The 19,249-nt window shown below is 47.7% G+C and overlaps 1 protein-coding gene across 2 annotated transcripts in view; it reads left to right on the top strand.

Annotated features, from left to right (window-relative positions):
* Window positions 1-19,249, top strand: part of LOC106916297 (spectrin beta chain, non-erythrocytic 1) — an 83,930-nt gene that overhangs the window by 37,398 nt on the left and 27,283 nt on the right. For both annotated transcript variants that reach the window (XM_088013249.1, XM_088013248.1), the window contains 20 exons: window positions 4,753-4,904; window positions 7,327-7,500; window positions 9,203-9,294; window positions 9,614-9,694; window positions 10,238-10,353; window positions 10,808-10,920; window positions 11,498-11,685; window positions 11,766-11,883; window positions 11,978-12,136; window positions 12,614-12,916; window positions 14,699-14,852; window positions 14,931-15,082; window positions 15,160-15,378; window positions 15,459-15,539; window positions 16,096-16,302; window positions 16,377-16,588; window positions 16,677-16,814; window positions 16,891-17,011; window positions 17,082-17,297; window positions 18,229-18,648. In XM_088013249.1, coding sequence (XP_087869375.1) covers window positions 4,753-4,904; window positions 7,327-7,500; window positions 9,203-9,294; window positions 9,614-9,694; window positions 10,238-10,353; window positions 10,808-10,920; window positions 11,498-11,685; window positions 11,766-11,883; window positions 11,978-12,136; window positions 12,614-12,916; window positions 14,699-14,852; window positions 14,931-15,082; window positions 15,160-15,378; window positions 15,459-15,539; window positions 16,096-16,302; window positions 16,377-16,588; window positions 16,677-16,814; window positions 16,891-17,011; window positions 17,082-17,297; window positions 18,229-18,648 — 3,416 coding nt within the window. The remainder of the gene's footprint in view (window positions 1-4,752; window positions 4,905-7,326; window positions 7,501-9,202; window positions 9,295-9,613; window positions 9,695-10,237; window positions 10,354-10,807; window positions 10,921-11,497; window positions 11,686-11,765; window positions 11,884-11,977; window positions 12,137-12,613; window positions 12,917-14,698; window positions 14,853-14,930; window positions 15,083-15,159; window positions 15,379-15,458; window positions 15,540-16,095; window positions 16,303-16,376; window positions 16,589-16,676; window positions 16,815-16,890; window positions 17,012-17,081; window positions 17,298-18,228; window positions 18,649-19,249) is intronic.

Genomic DNA, 19,249 nt, shown 5'->3' with positions numbered 1-19,249 from the left:
TAAACACGGTTTCCTGCTGGGACAGGCATCTGCTTGGTTTTCAGCACAGGAAGGGGAAACACACACACACACACACACACACACACACACACACACACACACACACACAGTGGGAACAGAATCATCTGTGCAGAAACGGAGCTGGAGCATGAAGATGCAGATAAGGCTGAGGGTTGAGCTGCAGATAACATCTAATAAATGTGCTTTTCTCTCTGTTGCCGAGGAGGAATCCACTCCACTGACGGGCCCCACTGATGGGGCCCCACTGTTCCCTGGAGGGTCCACCCGGTCAGCTGCTCTGTTTGGGTTCATGGGTTTCTGCGTTTTAAGTTTTTTTCGTTGGTCTAATTCAGTTAGTTTTAGTTTTCAGAGTGTTAGCTAGTTTTTATTAGTGAAACATTAACTGTTTGTTCTAGTTTAGTTTTTTCATACTAAATTAACCAAAGTATTGTGACTATTAATACATAGATCAGGTAATAAAGAAAATAACATTTTCATAAGATGTGTTTAGTGATTATTGAATAAGCGCCAGCCGTTCTGTGGGCTAGCGTAGCGTAGCCGCAGGAGCAGCATGGACAGCTGACGTAAACTGCTGGTGTGGAGAAAAACATTAGTTTCACATCAGTTCAAAGGATAATAAATAAATGATATATCTATAAATTAATTTGCTTCTGTTAGTTTTATGAAAACATGACATAGTTCTAGTTTTTCCTGAATTATGGTTTTTATTTATTCCAGTTAACTAAAATGTTTTCTGAACTTCATTGTTCATCATTTCATGAGTTTTATTTAACTATAACTGAACCACTGTAGACAGCTAATAAATAGTTTATAGAAATGTTTTCATCTATAAACACTTTAATAATTAATAACTGTTTCCACAGGGATGGTTCTGTACTTTATTCATCAGTCAGTAAATATTATCAGCTGACTGATTCAGTCAGAACTGACTGTTTCTGCTGACTGCAGAAGCTTAATGGTAATTTCTGTATCATGAAGTTATTATTAAAAACTATGAGCAGAAAGAATCTGAGTGTGTTAAAAGTGTTGGCAGTGGAACTGATTGGTTCTGCCGCCTGGTCGGTCCCTGAAGCAGCGGGTCGATCTGGACCATCAGGTCACATCGGCTCTGCAGGAGGTTAAAGTTTATTTATCCAGTTGTTTTCTAATGGCTGCAGCTTTCAGGCTCGATCCAAACCGGGTCAAAATGTTTCACTGGTAAACATGGAGCTGATGTCTGCTGCTGGTTCTCTGCCATCTCACCAAATGATCATTCGGGTTTTCTTTCGGCCATGTCTTCCTCTCAGATAATGGTTGTTTAACAACCAGATTTCAGTTCTTTCTGCGTCTCCTTATCAGTGGGTGTTTATTGTATGTTTTATAGTTTACCATGAAAAGTTCTCATTAGAATTTGATTTATTGTTGTCCCAGTAAATGTCGGTTAATGTGAGCATCAGTATGAGTAAATTTGGAAATCTATTTTTTTTGCCCTGTCCAGCAGTGGGAACTTCAAAATATGGTGAAATGAATATAAATCTGTGTTCAGTTTTCTGATATTAATCAGGATCATTTCAGATAGGAATGGTTTTCAAAACCAACATTTATGTTTCATGAATCATTTTATCCGTATCACCACAGAACAGAAACTTCCCGGTCTGTGTGGATGTCTCTGTGCTGGAGGCGAACTTCGTTTCCTGAACTCTTGATGTTTTTTTCCTCGTCGTTTTGAAGGAACTTGAATCGTTGATCAGCTGATTTAAACAACATGGAGACGTCTGTCCTGCACAGGAAGCTCATGTCTGTTTGTCCAGGCTGAGTGTGTTTCTGCATATTTAAGCAGCCAGAAGCTACATGCTACATGCTAAGCGGTTTGCTTTGGGCCTGAACTCTATTTTCCTTTGATTAGGCCCATTTCTCTCTGAGCCAGAGTCGGTTCTGATTCTGTGGATCGAGCTGCTGAAGCCTTCTTGGTTCTGATTCCTGTTCATATCTAGCCAATCACAGACCCCGCGGCGCCTGGTCCACTTCCTCCCAGCAGCTCCGAGTCGGTACCAGAACCTCCACAGTTTATCGGCTCAACACTGCAGCCATTGTTGCGTTGCACAGTAACTCCTTCGGCTGCCGTGAATGAGTGTTTGTGGAGGAATCAGATGCTCTTATCAGCTGTGAGCACGTCTCGCTCCAGCCTCTCCTGCAGGTCAAACGCAGGGCATTCTGGGAAAAAACAGAGTTAGTTAACAGTCATTATGAGTTTTCTGAGAATATGAGTAATAACACGATAAATTTAACACAGTTACCCAGAAACTGAATTATTCTGATGTCATGTGGGAATGATTTCCATAACTCCTCATTAGATTCACTGAGTTAAATTCAGATTTCACAGATAAAAACGTTTCACACTCCAGGATGATCTATTTATACTCCCACCGGTCTGAACAGAAAGATCCACAAACTTACCGCTAGCTTAGCTGATGTTAGCTTAGCCTGTCTTTGTGCTTAGCTTAGCTTTATTGAACTTATCGAAGCTCATTTATCCAAACATTAACTGGACTGGGTTTACTTTGGCTCAGTTTTGTAAATGAACTTTGTTTTGTGTTAGCATAGTTTTTATGTTAGCTTAGCTTAAATTAGCTAAGTCTAGCTGATATTAAGTTATAGTAATTTAGTTTAGACTGAATCAGGTTTCTTAGTTTCTCTTGCTGAGGGAACCTGGTTTATTTTATAATAATAATTCATCTTATGTTAGTAATATCAGCTCAGATTGTTTTCAGCATATGAAGGTTGAATATATTGACTTAGTTTCTGAGGATGAATGAATCTTCTACAGTCTGATCTAAATGTCTTTGCTATTGTTTAGCGGTACGTGTTGTCTAGTTGCTACGCTAACTAGCCTCCCTGTATTTATGAACATGGTTCTTGTGTAAACAGCCACAAGAACCTGACACTGACTCTTATCAGAGTGTCAGTGAGTATAGTTTCTTATCACATCTGTTCTTGTCAATATTGTTTATCAGTAATTTAATAATTCGTCTATTTCAGTACTTTGCTCTCTAAAAGTGAAACCAGGTTTCAGCAGATATGAGGTCAAAGTTCGGCACAGAGCCTGATGGATGACAAATCTCCCATTTCCATCTCCAGTCTCTGCTGGCGTTTAGTCCTGGTTCAGTCACACACTGACTGAGCAGCTGCTGCTGTTTCAGGAAGCAGAGAGGTTCAGCCGGGTGGAGGCTGCTACTCCTGCTCCCACACATCATCACTTCAGGAGCATCAACGGTTTTAAATTCCATGAAAGGTTGAGAGAGGAGCTGCTGCTCCGTCTGAGTCCTGAAATAAATGTGAGAGAGAATCCCAGAAAAGCCAGAAGGAAGTCTGAGCTGGGATCCAGCATCCTCTCACATAAACAGCCGCCTGCTGCCGGATGAGATTAGAGCCGACGTGTGTGTGTGTGTGTGTGTGTGTGGGTGTGTGTGTGTGTGTGTGTGTGTGTGTGTGTGTGTGTGTGTGTGTGTGTGTGTGTGTGTGTGTGTGTGTGTGTGTGTGTGTGTGTGTGAGTGTGAGTGATGGGGACGATAAGGAGCAGCTTTTGAGGAGTAAACGCAGCAGAGCAGCAGCAGGTGTAAACTATCAGGCTGCTCTTCTTCTCAGGATGTTTCCAGTTTAGATTTATTCTCAGGAAGCCAAACACACAGGAACAATGTGGGGATGCAGCGAGTCTGCACGCATAAACAACATCCGCTCTGATGCTCCGATCAGAACCACCTGGTTCTGACCCGTCTGGTTCTGACCTCTCTCTGGTTCTGACCTCTCTCTGGTTCTGACCCGTCTGGTTCTGACCTCTCTCTGGTTCTGACCTCTCTCTGGTTCTGACCCGTCTGGTTCTGACCCGTCTGGTTCTGACCTCTCTCTGGTTCTGACCCGTCTGGTTCTGACCTCTCTCTGGTTCTGACCTCTCTCTGGTTCTGACCCGTCTGGTTCTGACCCGTCTGGTTCTGACCTCTCTCTGGTTCTGACCCGTCTGGTTCTGACCTCTCTCTGGTTCTGACCTCTCTCTGGTTCTGACCTCTCTCTGGTTCTGACCCGTCTGGTTCTGACCCGTCTGGTTCTGACCTCTTGCTGGTTCTGACCCGTCTGGTTCTGACCCGTCTGGTTCTGACCTCTCTCTGGTTCTGACCCGTCTGGTTCTGACCTCTCTCTGGTTCTGACCTCTCTCTGGTTGTGACCCGTCTGGTTCTGACCTCTTGCTGGTTCTGACCTCTCTCTGGTTCTGACCCGTCTGGTTCTGACCTCTCTCTGGTTCTGACCCCTCTCTGGTTCTGACCTCTCTCTGGTTCTGACCCGTCTGGTTCTGACCCGTCTGGTTCTGACCTCTTGCTGGTTCTGACCCGTCTGGTTCTGACCTCTCTCTGGTTGTGACCCGTCTGGTTCTGACCTCTCTCTGGTTCTGACCTCTCTCTGGTTCTGACCCGTCTGGTTCTGACCTCTTGCTGGTTCTGACCCGTCTGGTTCTGACCTCTTGCTGGTTCTGACCTCTCTCTGGTTCTGACCTCTCTCTGGTTGTGACCCGTCTGGTTCTGACCCGTCTGGTTCTGACCTCTCTCTGGTTCTGACCCGTCTGGTTCTGACCTCTTGCTGGTTCTGACCTCTCTCTGGTTCTGACCTCTCTCTGGTTCTGACCTCTCTCTGGTTCTGACCCATCCGGTTCTGATCCGTCCGGTTCTGACCCGTCCGGTTCTGACCTCTCTCTCTGTCCAGATGAGCGTGAGGCGGTGCAGAAGAAGACCTTCACTAAGTGGGTGAACTCCCACCTGTCCAGGGTGTCGTGTCGGATCACTGACCTGTACATGGACCTGCGGGACGGCCGGATGCTCATCAAGCTGCTGGAGGTTCTGTCTGGAGAGAGGCTGGTGGGTTTGGACCATGAACACAAACCATCACACTTACTGGTTCCATGCAGGTCCAGCTGGACCAACAAATACACAGAATTCAGTGTTTGGGAGGAAGAGCGATTCTGGCTTCGCTTCTTGTTTTGACTCAACACTGGACAACAAATCAATAACATGTATAACGACAGACACATGATCAATATCAGTAGATAGTAAATCTGACAGGACATTCAGTAACTCACTGAACTGACCCAGAACCGCACAGCATTCTGGGAGATGCAGGCAGAGAAAAGGCCTTGACTAAGCCAGGATGGTGGTTATTGGTTACCTAGCAACAGCCTGTAAAGTAACACACACCTTGGTAGTTTCATGTTTCCTCACAGCTGCTTGAAGAAGGAACAGAGCGAATCGGAGCGACGGCCTGACAGGGAACCGGATGGACAGCACCAGGAGATCAGATGTTAGCATAAAATAATCTGGGATCCTCAGAGCTGACGGATGAAACGGTGAAATCCTGACGAGTTTTACTCACTGTTCTACTCAAACTGACAGAAACACCATGGAAACGTTCATGTCAGCACAGTGTGATGAAATTAGCAGAGATTATATCAGATTAAATCGTTAAAAGAGAAACTCAACTGGTTTCCAGTTCAGCCTCAGTAAGAGACACCAGCAACGTCCAAACGGCTCAAACAAAGTCCAGAGGGACGAATCAGTCGGTGGCTGGATCCATTTTACAGTTTTTACCTTTAAAAAATTATCAGGGTGTTGAATTCAGGATCTGGATCTGCTGGATCAGGATCTGTTGGATCAGGATCTGTTGGATCTGCATCTGGTGGATCTGGATCTGGTGGATCTGGATCTTCTGGATCTGGTGGATCTGGATCTGGTGGATCCCAGCTGTTCCTGCTGGTTTTGCTCCACTGATGTCTTCATTTTCTGTTGCTGTTTGTTTGAGGTTTGAATTCCTGTCTGGTGAGTAGTGATGCTGTGGGCTCACCCTCCCATCTGTTCCTGAAATGAAGGACGGAGTCGCCATAGCAACCAGTGACTCAGCACTTTTCATATCAGTGTGTGGCTGCAGGGCCTCCATGGTCTCACTGGAAACGCATTCTTTCACATTTCTGCTCTGAGGAATGGATTGTTATTCTGTTACCATGGAAACAGGAATGCAAGCCTACTTCAGGCCTGCCGTTTTCCCATTACACACACACACACACACACACACACACACACACACACGCTCCCTGCATCACCCTCTGGATCTGGTGACTCTGGGGTTTTTTTCTGCTCCTGTCTGCGGCCATCCGGCCTTTTCTCAACCCGTCACACACACACACACACACACACACACACACACACACACACACACACACACACACAGGAACCAGCAAGGCTCTGTCCAGAGCCCAGATCTGCTCCCTCAGCCTGCAGAGCTTCATGAATCCCAGTGGAGACGAAACCGACAATGAATAAAGGGAAACTGTGTGAAGCGGCTGCAGCAGCATGGAGGCTGTCAGCGCCGAGAAAGAGCCGCAGGAAACGCTGCCAGAGGAAGAGGAGGATGAGGAGGAAGAGCCTGACAGCCAGCCTGCTGGGGAAACTGAACTTCTACCAGCTCACATACTGGGGGGCTCCTCTGCTCTTCATCAGGAGGAAGAGGAATCTAAATGTCGTTAACATGCATGAAGGCGACAGCGCCACCATGTGGTAGAGCAGCAGAAATCCCATCAACGAGAAAAATTCATCATTTAAATAGTGAACAATCGGATGTTTCATGAGAAATGTGAGGTTGTTCATATTTTAAGATGTTATATTTTTACAGTTTGCCATTAAAGCAAAGACCTTAAAGGTTTATTGGTTTATTTATGCAGCGCTTAACCCAGCAACCAGCTGTGAAGCAAAAATCACACAACCCTGAACAAACAGCTAGGGGTTTTCATTAAACACATGCAAAAATGAACTTTTATTTACTGTTTTCAGAGCCTCCTGTTAGCGCATTAGCATTAGCTTCTACTAAATACTACGCTGTTGTAACGCTTCAGCTATTCATAAACCAGCTTTAGTTTATGATAAGTGCTTTAGCGTTAGCAGAACTACCTTTTTAGCTAGCGCTGCCTGGTTACCATGGAAACCAAACACATAGGCTGCTGCTAGCCTCGATGTAGCAGGTGTTCCTTCGCTAACGGCTGCAGCTAAAGGCCGTTTCCTGGTTTGTTGAGTTATTAGTCATAAATATGAACTCGGAGACGGATGGATACTCAGGAACCGTTTCTGTTCTCACAGCCAAACTGAGAAACGGCTCAGATCAACATGTCAGCGGTGAAGTCGGCCAGCTGTGTCTGCAGCTGCTGCTCCCTCTGACGTTTCCACATGAGGAAGCCCACAGGTTTCAGGGTGTGTAATGTAACCGGTTCTGCTCTGTGGGTTTGTTTGCATCCAGCCCAAACCCACCAAGGGCCGCATGCGGATCCACTGCCTGGAGAACGTGGACAAGGCCCTGCAGTTCCTGAAGGAGCAGCGGGTCCACCTGGAGAACATGGGCTCCCACGACATCGTGGACGGAAACCACCGCCTCACTCTGGGCCTCATCTGGACCATCATCCTGCGCTTCCAGGTGAGCTTAAAACGGGTCAGAACCGCCACCGCTGCTGCTGGTGTTTATGACGTCATCACGGCTGAAATGGGCGGACAGGATTTATCTTTGATAAGCTGTGAGGATTAAATCCATCCTGCCGGAAGAATCAGGCTGAAACGGAGCCGGCCGGACAAACCGCTCTGCGCTTTAACTGCTGCAGTCAGAGATATCTGGGTCGGGTCGGGTTCTGGTGGTCCGAGTCGGGCTGAGGGACATCCATCTATGAAGGTCAGACAGTTTCTGCTAGAACCTCACAGAGAGTTACCCCAGATTATAACGAGATTATTGTTCATAAATTAGCTAAAAACCAGATTTCTGCCTATAAGAATGTTTGATTGTTTTGTAGAGTTGGCAGCTAACGCCTATTCCCGTTTCTGTAGCTAATGGCTAACGGCTAGCTATTCTGTAGCCAACAGCCAGCTATCCTGTAGCTGACAGCCAGCTATCCTGTAGCTAACAGCCAGCTATCCTGTAGCTAACAGCCAGCTATCCTGTAGCTATCCTGTAGCTGACAGCCAGCTATCCCGTAGCTGACAGCCAGCTATCCCGTAGCTGACAGCCAGCTATCCCGTAGCTGACAGCCAGCTATCCCGTAGCTAACAGCCAGCTATCCCGTAGCTAACAGCCAGCTATCCCGTAGCTGACAGCCAGCTATCCCGTAGCTAACAGCCAGCTATCCCGTAGCTAACAGCCAGCTATCCCGTAGCTAACAGCCAGCTATCCCGTAGCTAACAGCCAGCTATCCCGTAGCTGACAGCCAGCTATCCGGTAGCTGACAGCCAGTTATCCCGTAGCTAACAGCCAGCTATCCCGTAGCTAACAGCCAGCTATCCCGTAGCTGACAGCCAGCTATCCTGTAGCTAACAGCCAGCTATCCTGTAGCTGACAGCCAGCTATCCTGTAGCTAACAGCCAGCTATCCTGTAGCTGACAGCCAGCTATCCTGTAGCTAACAGCTAGCTACAGGAACCTTTCTGCTGACAGGCCAGGTGACTTCATGTGTTAGCACTTCATGGATTCATCCTCACTGGTTCATCCCTTCATTTTAAGAGTCTCTAGTGTCTGAATGATGAGCAGGTCAGAGGTCAGAGTTCAGCTTCTTTGATTTTTATCTCAGTTTCTTTCATTTTCAGACTCTAAAGGAGAATCCAGTCAGACCTTCAGGAAACCTGATTGACCAGGAACGTTTTAGATAATCAATGGAACCAATAACTGGTTGGAAACATAACGGATCCGTTTCTCACATCCAGCTGAGAAAACGGTTCTGAACACGTCAGTGTTTGTTTCTCTAAATGTCTAAAGCAGCTGCTGGAATGAAAGTTCAGTCAGATTAATGCATAAATTAAATATAATGGAGAGGAGTGAGACGCGTGTATTAACCTCGCTGTGTTGTATCGGATGCTCCAGTGTTCTGTAAACAGCCGGATCAGCAGGCCTTTCCTTCAGCAGTGGAGTGTTGTGCAGCGCGACTCGGTGGCTTATAGAGAAACTTCAGGTTTTATTTTAGCTCCTTTCTCCGTCTTTGGTCTGAAGGATTTAAATGGAGATGAGACATTTGGAGCGAGGCTTGGAGAAAATGTGCCGTCAGTTTGTCGTCAGGGTTTCTGTTCTGCTTGGTCCACTTTGGTTCCGTTTGGTTCTGTTTGGTTCCGTTTTGACTTCTGACCTTGTGTGTGTCTCAGATCCAGGACATCAGTGTGGAGACGGAGGACAACAAGGAGAAGAAGTCGGCTAAAGACGCTCTGCTGCTCTGGTGCCAGATGAAGACTGCAGGGTCAGTACACAACACCTGATGACCTCTGACCCTGAAGCCTCCCCAGGGCTTACAGGCTAGAATAAAACAGTTTTAACCAAAGAATAACCTAATTTTTCTCTGAGTGTTTAGTTCATAGAGAACAGAAACAGCTCAGATTCAGGCTGATTGGACATTTTTCTGTTTGGTTTTCTGTCATTTTAAATGTATCATCTGATGGTCCGAGGCAGAGAACACGATGTTTCCATGTTTTATTATTATTGTTGTTGTTTCAATGTTTCCAGGATCAGTTTCTCTTAATGTCAAACTTTCACTGCTGATCCTCTGACTTCCTGCTCAGGTATCCAAACGTCAACATCCACAACTTCACCACCAGCTGGAGAGACGGGATGGCCTTCAACGCCCTCATCCACAAACACAGGTACCACACCTTCATCCTCCTCATCCTCATCATCAGAAACAACCGGCCACAGAGACACCCGGCTAATGAAGCTGATGTGAACTTAAAGAACCTCATTGAACCAGAGGTCTTCAGTGTTTTTCATCCTGGAAAATGATTTTAAACTTCAGTTTATCTCTGATGTCATAAGCAAACATAAAAGGCAGAACTTTTACCATAAACAGATTTTTGCTCACTAAACGTTTTTCTGCCTCATTTTATCAGTTTGTTACACGATGGATTCATGTTGATGTTCGTTTGAAGACACAACTTTTAAAAAATAGACAAAAACATCTAATTAGTGAGGAACCTCCTGACCCCAGTGGGGGCCACGACCCCCATGTTGAAGACCGCAGCATTGAACTTCATCACTCTTTTGTTTGTTGATGTTAAATATTAACAATGATTTTATCCAGTACTATTAACCTTTGACCTCCAGTGTTTCCATCAGGGCTGCTAAAGATCACATATCATTTATTTTGAAGGGTCGCGTTTTATTTTGGAGGGTTTTCTTGTCGTTTTCAGACCTGATCTGATCGACTTTGATAAGCTGAAGAAGTCCAACGCTCACTACAACCTGCAGAACGCCTTCAACCTGGCAGAGCAACACCTGGGGCTGACCAAGCTGCTGGACCCGGAAGGTCAGCACACACACACACACACACACACACACACACACACACACACACACACGCAGACACACAGACACACACACACACACAGACACACACAGACATACAGACACACACACAGACACACACACACACACTAACACACACACACACAGACACATACACATACACTAACACACACACACACAGACACATACACACACACAGACACACACACAGACACACACAGACATACACACACACACACAGACATACACACACACACACAGACATACACACACACACACACACACACACACAGACACATACACACACACAGACACATACACACACACAGACACATACACACACACACAGACACACACAGACATACACACACACACACAGACATACACACACACACACAGACACACACACACACACACACAGACTCGGTGAGTTAACGCTGCTGCTCTCCTCTCAGACATCAGCGTTGAACATCCTGATGAGAAATCCATCATCACCTACGTCGTCACTTATTACCACTACTTCTCCAAGATGAAGGCGCTGAAGGTGGAGGGCAAGAGGATCGGCAAGGTGAGCTGGTTCTGACCCGTCTCTGGTTCTGACCCAGCAGCCCCAGTCAGGCTTGGCGTCCTGTCATTGGTCAGAACCCAGCTCTGCAGCTGATTGGTCGAAGTCTTAAAGCTGCTGCAGAAGAACAAAAGCTGAGGATGAACGTTAAATGTGTCCAAATCTGGCAGCTTCACCTCGATTTAAAGAGACACAAACTGCCAGCAGATTATATTTATTCCTAATTACTGTGAGCTTGAAGCAAACATAAAGAACCTTGATGACAAAAGATGATTTGAATTCATCTGGATCTTTCTGAAAATGTAACTTTTTTTTTTTTTTTGCATAAATCTCCAAACTCAAGTAAAGTCAAATTTCTGCCATTTTTGTATTGTTATTGAGGGCCACACAGAATCACTTTGAGGGCCACAAACGGCCCCCAGGCCACACTTTGGACACCCCTGCTTTAGCTGCTGCCTGGAAATGTTTTATTAAAGTTCAGTAAAGTTATTCTTAGGAAAACAAGTAAAACAGAATCGCTGGTTTTTGCTCTCTGTGTATTGTCTCTCGCTGACGGAGCGTTTAACCCTTCGCCTCGCAGGTTCTGGACAACGCCATCGAGACGGAGAAGATGATCGAGAAGTACGAGTCTCTGGCGTCGGACCTGCTGGAGTGGATTGAGCAGACCATCATCATCCTCAACAACAGGAAGTTCGCCAACTCGCTGGTGGGCGTCCAGCAGCAGCTGCAGGCCTTCAACACGTACCGCACCGTGGAGAAACCGCCCAAGTCAGTGGAACATGCATGTAATATATTAGAAAACAAGACGCAGCTGTGGATTTTTAATTAAGTGTAAAATCTGTGTTCAGGTTCACAGAGAAGGGGAACCTGGAGGTTCTGCTCTTCACCATCCAGAGTAAGATGAGAGCCAACAACCAGAAGGTTTTCACGCCGCGCGAAGGAAAGCTCATCTCCGACATCAACAAGGTACCTGCAGCGTGACATCAGGGGGCAGAGGTCAGAGTCCCCGCTCCGGCCCGGGGTCGCCGACTCCACTCTGACCTGGGTGCGTTTGTTTCAGGCCTGGGAGCGCCTGGAGAAGGCGGAGCATGAGCGGGAGCTGGCCCTGAGGACGGAGCTGATCCGCCAGGAGAAGCTGGAGCAGCTGGCCAGACGCTTCGACCGCAAGGCCGCCATGAGGGAGACGTGGCTGAGCGAGAACCAGAGGCTGGTCTCACAGGTACCACTCACCTGGACTCACCTGGACTCACCTGGACATGTCAACTCAGTTATTAATTACAGTCCAGAATGATAGGAGAATGTTTTACTTGTTTATTCAGATTTCTTTCCTTCATTTTTCTGTTTTTCCTCTCCTCCCTCTGTTCTTTCTCTCCTTTCCTCCTTCCTCTCGTCTTCCTCTCTTCCTCTTGTCTTCCTCTTGTCTTCCTCTCGTCTTCCTCTCGTCTTCCTCTCTTCCTCTCGTCTTCCTCTCATCTTCCTCTCTTCCTCTCATCTTCCTCTTCCTCTCGTCTTCCTCTCATCTTCCTCTCTTCCTCTCTTCCTCTCGTCTTCCTCTGGTCTTCCTCTGGTCTTCCTCTCGTCTTCCTCTCTTCCTCTCATCTTCCTCTTCCTCTCGTCTTCCTCTCATCTTCCTCTCTTCCTCTCTTCCTCTGGTCTTCCTCTCGTCTTCCTCTCTTCCTCTCGTCTTCCTCTTCAGGATAACTTTGGATTCGACCTGCAGGCCGTGGAGGCGGCCACTAAGAAGCATGAAGCCATAGAGACGGACATCGCGGCGTACGAGGAGCGCGTTCAGGCGGTGGTTGCCGTGGCGAGGGAGCTGGAGGCGGAGAGTTACCATGACATCAAACGCATCACGGCCAGGAAGGACAACGTGATCCGGCTGTGGGAATACCTGCTGGAGCTGCTGAAGGCCCGGCGCCACCGGCTGGAGCTCAACCTGGGCCTGCAGAGGGTTTTCCAGGAGATGCTCTACATCATGGACTGGATGGACGAGATGAAGGTAACGTCGTCATCCTCGCTGCGGAGGCTCCGGTCTCACGTTCAGCTCTGAGTCGCCATGAAGCCGAGATCTGCAGCTGAGCTTCAGAGAGAGTTAGAACTGCAGCCAGCAAAGGGAAAATGTCCCTGCTGCTGTCGTTTGGACTGAAACTCCAGCAGAAAGATGATTTTACTGATGTCACAAAGTTTATTAGAAATAACTCATATTTGTCTTTAATTATTTGGAGGATGAATATCTGAGCGGTAAATGTGTTTCTGCGTTTTTCTGGTTTTATTGTATTTAAATAAGAATAAAAACTCGTCACTTCTCTTCCTCACTTTTATCTTCATGTATCTTTATTAGTAATTAATATAATTTCCTTTTACTGTTTTTGACTAAAATGTTCAGTTTGTTTCTCCTTTAAAGATAAATATTCATTTATTTGCTTAAATTTATAATTGAATACAAAATATTGTTGTTTTTTTTTTATGAAAACCCTAAAATGAAATTCTGTTTTTACATTAATTAAAAACTATCACTGCTCCGTTTTATCGTAGAATAAATTATGATTAACTGCCACACATCAAACCTCCACAGACTAAAAATAAACATTTTCTGTTGTTTTTACAGCTGAAAGAGTTAAAAATGTCCAGACGGACATAATGAGGCTCAGCAGCTAAAGGTTAAATCACATGATGTGATTGGCTGATAATTAACTTTATTTAAATCACAGTGAGCGACAAACAGACCAGTCAGTTTCCTCTTCCTGCCTGAAAACAGGATTCATTTTAATTCCCACCTGGTTTCGATGTAAAGTTCATCTTTTCTTTCACTGAAGCGATGCTACTAAACCAAAACCCGTTGCCAAGGCAACGTTCAGTCTCGTTCAGCAAACCCACGCATCACTAAAACATTTCCAGATCTTTGTTCAAACTAGCAGAATCACAAAGATCCCGTTTATATATGTTTATTTTTTTCTGTTTTTCAGTAATTATCAGAAAATATAATTTAATTATTGATCTAATTCATATTTATATCTCTGTAAATCCCAGCAAAGGTGATTAATGGTTTCTCTTTTAGTCAAAGTAATAAAATAGAAACCGGTTTACCTGCAGACATTCTGGACTCATAATCCTCCAGACCAGGTGTGTCAAACTCGAGGTCCGTGGGCCAAATCTGGTCCGCTGTAAACATCTCGGTGGTCCTCAGAAATAAAAATCATTTTATAATCAGAACAGAGCAGTTTTTATCTGAATATTCACAAACTTTATTAGTGAGAAAAGATTTTTCATGTTTCATTTTAGTGCAGGTTTTTATTTTAACAGCTTTTTAATGGGTTGTTTTATTAATTCTGATAAAACCAAAATTTATTATCTTAATACGGTTCAGAATGAAAATCAGTTTAAATGAATCCAGGATTCATTTAAAGTTTAGAAAATTAAACTAAAATTTTAAGTTTTGTAAATAACTTAATAAAAGTTCTGCGGGATATTTTTATTATCTGTTTAAATCATAAAATCATTAGTTGGTTATTGTTAACATGCTCAGTGGAGATGCTGCTGCTGCTCAGCAGGTGGCGCTGCAGGTCCAGGTGGGAATCAGACTCTGGTCCAAACTGAAGGCAGAGAAACAGCAGCAGCTTCACGAAGCTGGAGATGAAAACAAACATTTTCCAGAAAGTTTTCATTTTTTAAATGGTTTTAGACGATTCGGCGGAAAAATGTTTTTGTGTTTTTGTTTCTGATCACTCTGAATAACCTCCCGTCTGGTTGACCGTCCTGTGTTGACCTCTGACCCCGGCAGATGCTGCTGCTGTCCCAGGACTACGGGAAGCACCTGCTGGGTGTGGAGGATCTGCTGCAGAAACACGCTCTGGTGGAGGCCGACATCTCCATCCAGGCCGACCGCGTCCGCAACGTCAACAGCAACGCCCAGAAGTTTGCCAGCGACACCGACGGTACGCCGGCGCCATCCGTCTGCGCCGCTCCTCTTCCTCACCGCTCCTCTTCCTCACCGCTCCTCTTCCTCCCCCCAGGCTACAAGCCCTGCGACCCGCAGGTCATCCGGGACCGCGTGGCGCACATGGAGTTCTGCTACCAGGAGCTGAACCAGCTGGCGGCGGAGCGGCGCGCCCGCCTGGAGGAATCCCGCCGCCTCTGGAAGTTCTTCTGGGAGATGGCTGAGGAGGTCCGCTGACCTTCGACCCCTCTGCCGGCCGTGCAGCGGTGGCGGTTTCCACGGTAACTTGGCGTTCTGGTTTGCAGGAGGGCTGGATCCGGGAGAAGGAGCAGATTCTGTCATCGGAGGATCATGGGAAGGATCTGACGGGAACGGTGCGGCTGCTGAGTCAGCACAAAGCCTTCGAGGACGAGATGAGCGGCCGCGCCGCCCACCTGCAGCAGACGGTCCGGCAGGGCCAGCAGCTGGTGGACGACAACCACTTTGGAGCCGAGAAGATCAAGGAGCGCATCCAGGACATCCAGGTGGGCCGACACGGGGTCAAAGGTCAGGAGGCTTTTATTCTGAAAGAACCAGCCTAACGGGGCACTTCCTGTCTCTGCAGGATCAGTGGGCGGCTCTGGAGCGCCTGTCTGCCGTACGGAAAACCCGCCTGCAGGAGGCCTGCAACCTGCACCAGTTCCAGGTGAGAACCTCCCATAGATCCCAGTCAGAGGTCAGAGAGCTACTTCCTGCTGCCCAGTCACCACTTCCTGTTAGTCCTGGACGATATGGCTGAAAAACGCTCATATCAGTTGATATCAATTATTGATCAGTTTTTATTTTAAATATCTGAAACTGGTGAGGCGACATTTCCTGTTTCATCCAGTTTCACTTCAGACTGGTTTTTATTTTTAATTATTATTAGGTTATTAAAAAGGGTGTTGCTAGGTAACCATAAAATACTCTGCAGGGTGTTGCTAGGTAACCATAAAATACTCTGCAGGGTGTTGCTAGGTAACCATAAAATACTCTGCAGGGTGTTGCTAGGTAACCATAAAATACTCTGCAGGGTGTTGCTAGGTAACCAAAGAGTGCGTTGATGCCACCCATCTGACTCCGCTCACTGTGAGAAGCCGAGCAGCTAAAATTTTTCCCAGAATGCTTTGGTGTTCTGGGTCAGAGTTCAGTGAAATGGTGGAATCAGGTGTGTTATGTTGATCCAGATGAATTATTGCTCTGACCCGACCTTTGACCCTCAGGCTGATGCTGACGACATCGACACCTGGATGCTGGATGTCCTGCGCATCGTCTCCAGCGAGGACGTCGGCCATGATGAGTTCTCGGCGCAGGCTCTGGTGAAGAAGCACAAAGACGTGGCGGAGGAGATCAGCAGCTACCGGCCCGTCATCGAGGCGCTGCACGAGCAGGCGCAGACGCTGCCGCCGCAGAAGGCCGGCTCCCAGGAGGTAACGCCGCCGCCACTGGGGCCCCGCCCACACGGGCCGGCACGCCCCTCCTCACCGCCGCCTTTACCCCGCAGGTCCAGGCCCGGCTGGCCGGCATCGAGGAGCGGTACGCGGAGGTGGCGGAGCTGACCCGGCTCAGGAAGCAGGCGCTGCAGGACGCGCTGGCGCTCTACAAGATGCTGAGCGAGGCCAGCGCCTGCGAGCTGTGGGTCGACGAGAAGGAGCAGTGGCTCAACGGCATGGACATCCCGGAGAAGCTGGAGGACCTGGAGGTGGTCCAGCACCGGTGAGACCCGGACCCGGCCGGACCGGAACCACGGGCCGGGAGCAGAACCGCCGGCGGTGCTCACGGCTCGCTGTCCGTCTGCCTGCAGGTTCGAGAGTCTGGAGCCGGAGATGAACAGCCAGGCGTCCCGCGTCGCCGTGGTGAACCAGGTGGCCCGGCAGCTGGTCCACAGCGGGCACCCCGGGGAGACCGAGATCCGGGCCCAGCAGGACAAGCTCAACACCAGGCGAGTGGGCCGGGTCGGGCCGGGCCGGGTCCAGGTGGAACGCCCTGGTTCTGATGGCGGTTCTGTCCGTGTCCAGGTGGAGCCAGTTCAGAGACCTGGTGGACCAGAAGAAGGAGAACCTGAACTCGGCGCTGGGCGTCCAGAACTACCACCTGGAGTGCAACGAGACCAAGTCCTGGATCAAGGAGAAGACCAAGGTACTGACCCGGCCCAGCCCGGACCAACCGGGCCTCCAGCAGAACCTCAGCAGGCCACTTTGTGTTGCAGGTGATCGAGTCAACCCAGGAGCTGGGCAACGACCTGGCCGGGGTCATGGCGCTGCAGAGGAAGCTGACCGGCATGGAGCGCGACCTGGCGGCCATCGAGGACAAGCTGGCCGACCTGGACAAGGAGGCGGAGCGCCTGGCGAGCGAACACCCGGAGCAGGCCGGCGCCATCAGGGGCCGGCTGGCCGAGATCACCGCCGTCTGGGACGACATGAAGGTCAGAGGTCGTCTCTGCAAACACTCTGCTGCTGCTGGACACTCAGAGAGTTAAACTAGTGCTGGCAATCCATTCAAAATACGATACGACCAATCACCAATAATCACCAATAATCACTGTGCTTAGCTTTGAAAGCTTCATGTTTCACTGTCTCAAACCAAACCTGTCAGTTTTCTAGGTTTTCATTTTCAGGAAAAGAAGTGATTTTGTTTCAGATGTAATGAAGTGTTTCCATAAACTGGATGATTCACCGCTACAGGAAATGCACATCGCCGTGGTTTTATCCAAACGTCCGTCACTCTTTTCTGTACCAGTGGATTGTATTTGACAGTAATCTGACAGGATGTCAGACATGAGGCAAAGGAACCGAGGATCCAAACCCAGGACGGCCTGCAGCCCCTGAACGCAGCGCCGCGCTGACAGCTGAGCTCCCAGACTGACTGTTCAGGGTCATGTAGGCTCATTGGGAAGAAAAGGAGCAAATTTGCACTAAAAATCTATTACAGTTTTTAGATTAATTTCAGGAATTTTCAAGAAAAAACCTGAACTTTTCTGAGCTTGTATATTTGAAAATTTGACAGAAAAAACCAGAAATGTTGAGATTAATCTCAGTTCATTAGACCAAAATGTTTGACTTTTGAAAGTCAGACGAAGTTTTTGGTGGATATTTACTCCGTTTTGTCTCCTAACGTGGCTCTGATGTGTCCTGGTCTGACTGTCGTCTCCTCGTTCCTCTCTGGTTTGTGACTCTGCCCTGTTGACCGCAGTACAAGCCGCGCACTGCAGAGGGATTCTTTGAGCCTGTGATAGAGAAGCTTTCAGGTCAAAATATGTGATGCCATTAATCAGCGTTCTGTGATATTAGCGTGTTAAATGCTGTAGATGAATCTGTGTGTTTAACGTCGACCCGTCTGCCCCGGTCCGCCTCTAGGGGACGCTGAAGAACCGCGAGGAGTCCCTGGGCGAGGCCAGCAAGCTGCAGCAGTTCCTGCGGGAGCTGGACGACTTCCAGTCGTGGCTGTCCCGCACGCAGACGGCCATCGCCTCGGAGGACATGCCCAACACGCTGGCCGAGGCCGAGAAGCTGCTGGCCCAGCACGAGAACATCAAGAACGAGATCCGCAACTACGAGGAGGACTACCAGAAGATGAGGGACATGGGGGACATGGTGACGCAGGGCCAGACGGACGCCCAGTACATGTTCCTGCGGCAGCGGCTGCAGGCGCTGGACACCGGCTGGAACGAGCTGCACAAGATGTGGGAGAACCGGCAGAGCCTGCTGTCCCAGTCCCACGCCTACCAGCTGTTCCTGAGGGACACCAAGCAGGCCGAGGCCTTCCTCAACAACCAGGTAACCACCGATGATGATGATGTCACTGTCAGAGTTGACACGTATTAAACACAGCAAATAACACAGGAAAGACAAGAGAGAGTTAGATTCTGAATACTCGCGAGGAGAACAGACAGAGATGTGCTTTCAGTTACAAATCTCCTGCTGCTCTGAAGCACATTTGCCTGCCCCTCTTTTTATTGTGTTTAGGATCCCTAATCACAGAGAGCGCTGTAACTCTAAAGGGAGGGGGAAAACACTTCATCACACAGTCACAGCGCCAAGATTATCACTAACTAACAACACAATCTATCTCACACTAGCTTAACTAGTTCCTGACCCAGGATCAAGCAGGACAAGTTGTGAATCTTCACGGCGATGGTTTTACAGCTAAGAGGTCAAAGCAGGGCGTTCTGTGAAGAGCTGCTGTCTCTTCTCTTCTTCAGAGAGGCCCTCTGAGAAAGGAAATCAGAGTGATTAACAACACAGAAACATTTCTTAAAAGGTATGACTAAAACAAATAAGAGTACATAAACTAAGAACATATAAAACAGTATAACAAATAGTTGATAATACAATTTACCTAACAGTCACACAATACCCAACCCTTACCTGGTAAAAA

This window comes from Poecilia mexicana, unplaced genomic scaffold, assembly GCF_051168715.1.
Source record: "Poecilia mexicana isolate PSO_F unplaced genomic scaffold, ASM5116871v1 scaffold_15, whole genome shotgun sequence".
NCBI lineage: Eukaryota > Metazoa > Chordata > Actinopteri > Cyprinodontiformes > Poeciliidae > Poecilia > Poecilia mexicana.
The sequence above is the reverse complement of the archived record's forward strand: the minus strand, read 5'-3'. Positions and strand labels throughout refer to the sequence as shown.